Here is a 7,945-nt window from a genome sequence, read left to right on the forward strand (position 1 = left end):
GCCGAACGGGCGCGCCGGCCCGCCGGTGTCCGCACGCGCGCGCCGGGTGGCCGCACGGGCGAGGCGGGGGGCCGCCGGATCTGGGCGCTCCGGCGGCGCCGGCGGCTAGGGTTTCGGTGAGAGGCAGCGCACGAGGGGAGGATTCGGCGCACGGGGAAGCCAGGCAGTACTAGGACTTCATACGGGAGTCCGTATATTTGAATGCGGACGTAATAGCACCCAAAAAGGTTTGTGTTCTATAAATTTTTTTCGCACATAGGTAACCATCAATTTTTTTTAATTTTTTTTAATGATATAAGTGAAATCCTCTCCTCGTGAACTAGATATTTGAATTTTTTTTCTTTGGGCACTCCCGAGTTGATTGAGGTTTATTATCTAACCTATTGTTCGTCTTATAATGTACCACCTGTTTTTACTTATTATATCTCTTTTAATTATTACTTTTAGAATTTAATGGCTAAAATCATCTTCATAAAATCGAACAAGCCAGACATACTTCATCTCTTTTTATGCGGACTTCTCATATACCAGAGAATTTGTAAATTAGAAATTATCATTCTAATTATTCTAATTATAGGGTTTTCATGTTAAAAATTATATTTCCGGTTAGAAATAAGACAAACAGTTTTATATATTAAATGAAGATAAATATATAATTTTTTAATCATAAATTTATTGTGTACCTTTAAAATCGAACGTCAATCATAATGTGGCATGCGTAGTAGCACAAGTTGAAACAAAAACACTGTTACACAATGAAATTCGTGCTCAACAGTATGACACAATTTGTACTAATCATACGACCAATTATGGGCTCCATCGTTTCGCAGATACAACTGCTTATTACCCAAATTTTGAATTTTAGAATTTGATTTTGGATTTAATTTTATGGTTTTTCATTATGGTTTGTTTACACATTTCGCTTTTGAGTCGTTATGGACACGTATATAAAAGTTTTATCTGCAAATTATTTTTCGTTTGCAAAAACGCGTTTTCGCTTATTCCTCTAAAAAGCGAAACGACGAGAGCCCATGACTCTAAGCACCGTTGTTAGATGTCTAAATACTCAAATCACTAACAACAACATTAAAGAAAAATCTCTGCTAAATCATAATGGGTATCTAAGGTTCTATAGATGTTTTTGGTAGCATCATATTTTTTGAAATAAGTAAGTTACCTACTCTATCAAATAATCAGTAGATAGTATTTTTTTAAAAATATATTAAAAGATACTTTCACCTCATAATATTAGTGAACGGAAAACACAATCAATAGAAATATCATTAGCAATTTAGCTTTATTAAAAACTTTTAAATATATTTTAAATTGAAAAAAACTCGTGAGATAAATATTTGCTATGAATTATATGATCACTTAGTAAATATCTTATAATGTAATACTAGCAAAATACTCATGTTTTGCTGGGAAAGTATTACAAAATGTTAAAGGATTTTTTTATCAGCTAATACTAATATCACTTGTTTGAGCTAAATATAAACTATTCCACAATTTCAGAAAATACCATAAGCTAATTTATAAAAGAACTATAGAAAACAATGATGTGACAGATTCATGGTCATTACTGCTAGATATTTAAAGTAGTATAGATAATAAGACATAATGAAATATGTTTTTAAACTCATAAAAAGAATAGACTTTGAATTACATATTATTTTAGAATAACACAATTGTTTTGTTCATTTGATATATTTAAATGCCAATAAAGTTTTATTTATTATAAGAATAAATATGATGTTTATATTGGATGCAAAATATGTTGGTACAAAGTACTCCATCCGTTTTATAACGTAAGACTTTATAATTTTGCTAATAAATCTAGACATATATATAACTTATAGTCATTCATTCATCGATGAATTTAGATAAAACTAAAAAATCTTACAACATAAAATAAAATAGAGGCAGTAGCTTTTATTAAAATTACCTTTATACAAGTGCAAGTCACGCCGTCCGCTTGTCCGTCCGTTCAGGCCCGTTTAGTTTGTATCTTTTTTTTAAAAAATCACATCAGACATACAAACACATATTTAATTATTTAAAGTATTAAACGTAGTCTGATTAAAAAACAAATTACAGATTCCGCCGAAAAACTGCGAGACGAATCTTTTGAGCCTAATTAATCCGTCATTAGCACATGATGATTACTGTAGCGCTTATGGCTAATCACGTACTAATTAGGCTCAAAAGATTCGTCCTACCCTTTTTCACATAACTGTGTACTTAGTTTTAATGTTTATATATATTTAATGCTCTATTTTTTATCTAAAAATTTGATGTGATGTTTTTAGCAAACTTTTTAGTTACTAAGGCCCCGTTCAATTCTCAAAAATATTTGGAAAAAGTGCCACATCAGCGTGTATGGTCACATATTTGAAGGATTAAACTAGTCCAATTACAAAACAAATTTCAGATTTCGTCTGAAAATCGCGAGATGAATCTTTTGAGTCTAATTAATCCGTTATTAGCACATGTTGTTTCTGTACCACTTATAACTAATCATACACTAATTAGGCTTAAAAAATTATCTCATTAATTAGTTTTATTTTTTATTTATATTTAATGTTTTATTTAGGTGATAAAAATTTGATGGAATGCTTTTTGGAAAAGTTTTGAGAACTAACAGGTTGTCCTAGACAGGGCCTCACGGCCTCACCTGCTCGCTCCGTCGCTAGTCAGATCGCTCGCCGCTCCGTGCCCTAGCGCTGCCGCCACCGCAAACCGCCGCCACCAAAATCGCCGGCGCGAGCGAGGAGCCACCGGCGAGGGCGGCGGGGTTGGGATGGGCGAGGAGGGCAAGTACCTTGAGACGGCGCGGGCCGAGCGCTCAGTGTGGCTGATGAAGTGCCCCCCTGTCGTCTCGCGCGCCTGGCAGGCCGCCGTATCCTCCTCCGACGCGGCCGGCGCCAACCCTAACCCCGTCGTCGCCAAGGTCGTCCTCTCCCTCGACCCCCTCAAGTCCGAGGAGAACTCGCTCCAGGCAAGCCTTCCATGCTCCCCGCTCCCCACTCTCCCTCCCGCCGCGCAGCACCCGCTGTTCCCTCCGTGCTCGTAGTATTTGGTGCGGAACTGCGGATTTGATGGGTACACTCGATTCAGCCAAACTGACGACACTCTGTAGTAGTATGACCTCAAATGCATATTTGATGCGTTATGCCTGGGCAAGATGGAACAAATTACGTACCAATCGCAATTCATACTGAGCGAAATGTTTTTGTAAAAATATTTTGTTAATGTCATGACCAAAGAAAAAACATTCACGTGGTACGGTTACAACTCAGCCTTTCAATCTTATATACTCTCTTAACGCACACATGTACGATCCTCTATGTAGTTACCGCAAGTGAATGAGTTTTTCTTCATTTCACATCCATCTGAATTATCTGTTTTTTTTAACTATATTAGACTTCAAAATTTTATCCATGGCAGCTAGAATGATAGTTATGTTTGATGACGTGTTTAAATGTTTGAATGGGGGTGCTATGGTCTATAATGAGTATGTGTTTTGCTTGCCAATACTCATCTATGCACCCCCGACCTATTTAAATTAGCCTTTTTAAGCTACTTTTGCTCTGATTGCCATTCTTGGGCTTTGGATTAAGATGTTCTCTATCCATTACCCACAAGGGAAATTGCCAACGCCCTCATGGATTATACTCGAACCTTTCCAAAATATAAGCATTTCTGTGTGTTTCTTGAAATGAATCTGGACATACGCAGATATGCTTAGAACAGAGGTAGTAGGTAATATGATATTCCACTGTATTAGTTCTCCCTGATCTTTATAAAACTTAGCACCAAATGATCTTGTAGTAGGCATATTAGGTTCCTATACATTTATGGCATGTCCATCAGATACAGAGAAGAACCTTTTGCAGCTGTGAGTTGAACTGCAAAATCTTTGTAGCCACCACCCTCACAATTGATAACACCTTTAGTAAGAAACTTTTAGCCAGCCGATCTTCTAAGTATGTCATGATTCATATGATTGAATTATTTGTATCATATGATATCAATCATATGACCTCAGTTAGTAGATTGATTGGTTAATTGGATGATTGCGAGGGCAGTTTCTACCAGGATTTTACGGTTCAGCTTTACTACAAGAAGCTCTTTTCTGTATTTGGCAGCATGAATGCTCAGGCGAATCCAAATCATTTACTTTTTGAGAAAATCTAAAAAATGCCATTGACAAATGTCTAAGTCTAAGAAATGCCATAACGAATGCGAGTTCTAAGAAATGTCATCGTACAAACGAATTTGTCTGAGAAATGCCATTGCCGTTAGGTTTCTGTCCGTTTTTTGCCGTTAAATACACTGTTCATACTATAGCACTTAACGGATAAAGTTGACGGAACCCTAACGGCGATGGCATTTCTCAGACAAATTCGTTTGTATGATGGCATTTTGCAGAACTCACACTCGTTGATGGCATTTCCGAGAATTAAGTGTTTGTCAATGGCATTTGTTAGATTTTCTTAGTGTATTAAGTTTTATAAAGATCTGGCAGTAGTATTACAATAGAACATGGAGTATTGACCACAGTATGGGATAGTATGATTGGTTGAATGGCAAACATTTTAAGCTGATTTTCTAGTTCTGACAGTGGTCACAATGCCCTCATATATGAAGCACATGCATATCAATAAAGACTAGATCAGGTTCATTAAAGACCCAGATGTTTAATTAAGCTGGATGTATACTGCTTTGCTCTATTTGATAATCATTGCCAATCTGTGCTTGTTTTGTACTTGATGTTTCTTGCTTGCGGCACATTAGTTACATCATCCATCTTTACATTATATGCTATTGGAATGACAGTTCAAGATGGAGATGGCTCAAAATAACACTGGCAATACACCAAAGAGTTACTCCTTGAATATGTCCAAGGATTTTGTACCAATGTGTGTTATCTCTGAGTCTAATCAAGGTAGCAGTCCAATTCTTGGCTCGTTAACTTTATACTTCTTTCATTCATGCCTCATGCTCCGTATATGTCACTCCTGAAAGACATGGTTTTTACTTGCCCCTTTATGGTGGGAATCCATTAATACTTGGTTTTACATGTATATTCTGAGTTTAGACATTTACTGATACTACTTTGGGGGGTTCCCACAAGTTTGAGTGCATGCTTTGTACTATGAAGTATGAACCAGGCTATGGGATGAGTAGGTGACTAGGTTATTGTAAGATCAGTATTTCCTAAAATTGTTTGTGCTTTAGCAGCCTTTTATTTAACATTTGTGCTAAGTGACCTTCATTTAATTTCTTCACATGGATGCATCTTTTGGCAAAGTTACTTCAATAAATAGGAAAATAGTGTCATGAGTTATTTGTCAAAGTAAATGGTTTCCAGATTGATTTAATTTTTCAAGACAGGTCATTGGCAGGTTACTGCTTTAACTAGCCAGGAAGTTACCCTTACTGTTTACCAGCAACTTGTGTTTTTTTATTACTAATATGTTGGGGATCTTTCAAGTTTCAATAACATCTATTAGTTTTGGCTATCACCCAAATATGACTTATCTGCTGCAGGGAAGCTATCATGTGAAGGAAAAGTCGAGCATAAATTTGACATGAAGCCTCACAGTGATAATTTGGTGAACTATGGGAAGCTATGCCGTGAAAGGACACAAAAGTACATGGTCAAAACTAGAAAAGTGAAGGTGCAATGCTTTAATGGCTGTCTTACATTACCATGATTATAAAGCATTCTAATTTGTGCTTGATTGCTTGTGTACCCTATTTGAAGGTGCTTGAGGAGGATCACAGAATGAACCTGATACCATTGCCTGGGAGAGTTGGTCTCATACCTTCTGGTTCGAAGGTACTTCCATTTTCCAAATTCAAGATACACTGTTCTGTTACCATTAATGGCATAGATAAACCTTTCTTATTAATTCTAGGTGTCTAATCTGTGATGAGTTTTATTTTGAGTTAATACAGTCTGTTAGAGTACTAGAAGATGTCCTCTCCGTTTTCGTTATTTACCATGTTGAGCAATCATGCGGTCGTCCTCTTCATCTTGTTCTATCGGTATATACTCACTGTCAGTTAAAACTTTTCATAACATATTTAATTGTGTTCTCTTCCAGGAGAAGAAGAAGCAAACACCAACCAAACCATCTGATGCAAAAAGAATACGTCGGGATCGCAGGGAACTGGAAAATATTATATTCAAGCTTTTTGAAAGGCAGCCCAACTGGGCGTTGAAGGCCCTGGTGCAAGAAACTGACCAGCCGGAGGTATATACTTGATTTATTTGGTGTTCCTTTATTTGGCTAAGATAATAGGTTGCACCCACAAATATTTTATATGCTATTCTCTCAATGGTCTCTTTGGGATTGTTTGTCCTTTGTTTTATGCAGCAATTCCTGAAGGAGATACTGAACGATCTTTGTTTTTACAACAAACGAGGACCAAACCAGGGGACGCATGAGCTGAAGCCTGAGTACAAGAAATCTACAGAGGACACTGATGCTCCTTGAATATGCTAGATTTAACTGCTTTCGGATAACCAAGATACTAAACCTGTTGACCCTGAAGTGATGAGCGTTTAGTTGTGAAAACGTCAGATATCTCAGTAACACTAATTTTGCTGCTAAATTCCTAGAGGCATAGATGGATAATTATAAGGATAGTATGATACATTTATTAGCGAAAAAGAAAATTTGGAAATATGTCCAGGTTAAATATTGTTCCTTGTGCCTTGTGGGACTCACAGCAGTCCTTTACATTTTCACAGCAAAATATCCTCAGTTTTTTAAATCACAATACAATTATCCCTTATTTGATCTATTCTCAGTATATTTATTTCTTGATTTCACAAACTTCAAGCAATAATTACTCTAAAAATAAATTTATTTTAATTCTCCCTCCATATTTTTTTATATCACACTGTTGGCTTTTGAATCTATATTTGACCGTTGGTGTTATTCAAAATTTATATTTAAATATGCAAAATTATAAAGCATACTTAAAGCTCCTATAATAATAAATCATATTATAATAAAATAATTAATAATTACATGATATTTTAAATAAGACAAAAGATCAAACGTGAAGCTAAAAATTAATGATGTTATATAAAAGTAAAATTAACGACGTTATATAAAAATACGACGGTTGTACAGACAAATAATAAAAATTGACTCAATTTTAATACGGAAGTAGTACATCACCCGGTGCAGGCGGTGGGAGCGGAGGGGGTGGACTGGTGGTGGTTAACCGGAAAGCATTTTTTTTATGCTGCGACCTGCAATGCAATCTCACGGTGGCGGGACCAAACCAAACCAACAACAGGTGAACCATGACGCTCCAATAGCAAGCAGTTATAAGTATGTTTTAAAGAAATAAAAGGAAAGAAAAGATAGGTGAGCTATTATAGCCAGTTGTATATGGGCTTTAAGACAAAATATATATATGATATGTGGGACCATCTATCGATGTTTTGTAGTTAACTATTATATGGATTAGCTATTAGATTGATTATAGATAAATTAGAGCTATTAGTTGGATATACTATTGAGAGGTTGTTTGAATCTTAAGTCTCTTGTCACATCGAACGTTTGGACGTTATTTAGGAGTATTAAATATAGATCGATAATAAAACTAATTGCATAAATAAATGCTATTTTATTAGATAAATTTTGTAAGCCTAATTAATCCACGATTAACAAATATTTACTGTAGCATCACATTGGAATGATTAGGCTCAATAGATACGTCTTCGTGAAATAGTCCAGAATATGAGATGAAATTTATTAATAATCTATCTAATACTTCTAAATTAGCGTCAAATATTCACGTTTATGCCCTCTGCGCCCCGAAGGTGGGACAAAGCCGGTGCCAAAATCTAGAACTCCGAGCCCAGCACGAGGGAACTGGCCGACGGCTGCTCATCCGTCGTGCTCAAGCGTGCAGTACA

General features: G+C 36.2%; 1 protein-coding gene across 1 annotated transcript; it reads left to right on the top strand.

Annotated features, from left to right (window-relative positions):
* Positions 1–2,691: 2,691 nt before the first annotated feature.
* LOC102700145 (general transcription factor IIF subunit 2-like) lies at positions 2,692–6,798 on the top strand. Its single transcript, XM_006654563.3, has 6 exons — positions 2,692–2,998; positions 4,840–4,948; positions 5,554–5,684; positions 5,771–5,845; positions 6,114–6,263; positions 6,387–6,798. Exons 1-6 carry the CDS (start codon positions 2,801–2,803, stop codon positions 6,504–6,506), a joined length of 783 nt encoding a protein of 260 aa, XP_006654626.1. The 5' UTR covers positions 2,692–2,800; the 3' UTR covers positions 6,507–6,798.
* The last annotated feature ends 1,147 nt before the right edge of the window (positions 6,799–7,945 follow it).

Source organism: Oryza brachyantha, chromosome 5, assembly GCF_000231095.2.
Source record: "Oryza brachyantha chromosome 5, ObraRS2, whole genome shotgun sequence".
Classification (NCBI taxonomy): Eukaryota; Viridiplantae; Streptophyta; class Magnoliopsida; order Poales; family Poaceae; genus Oryza; species Oryza brachyantha.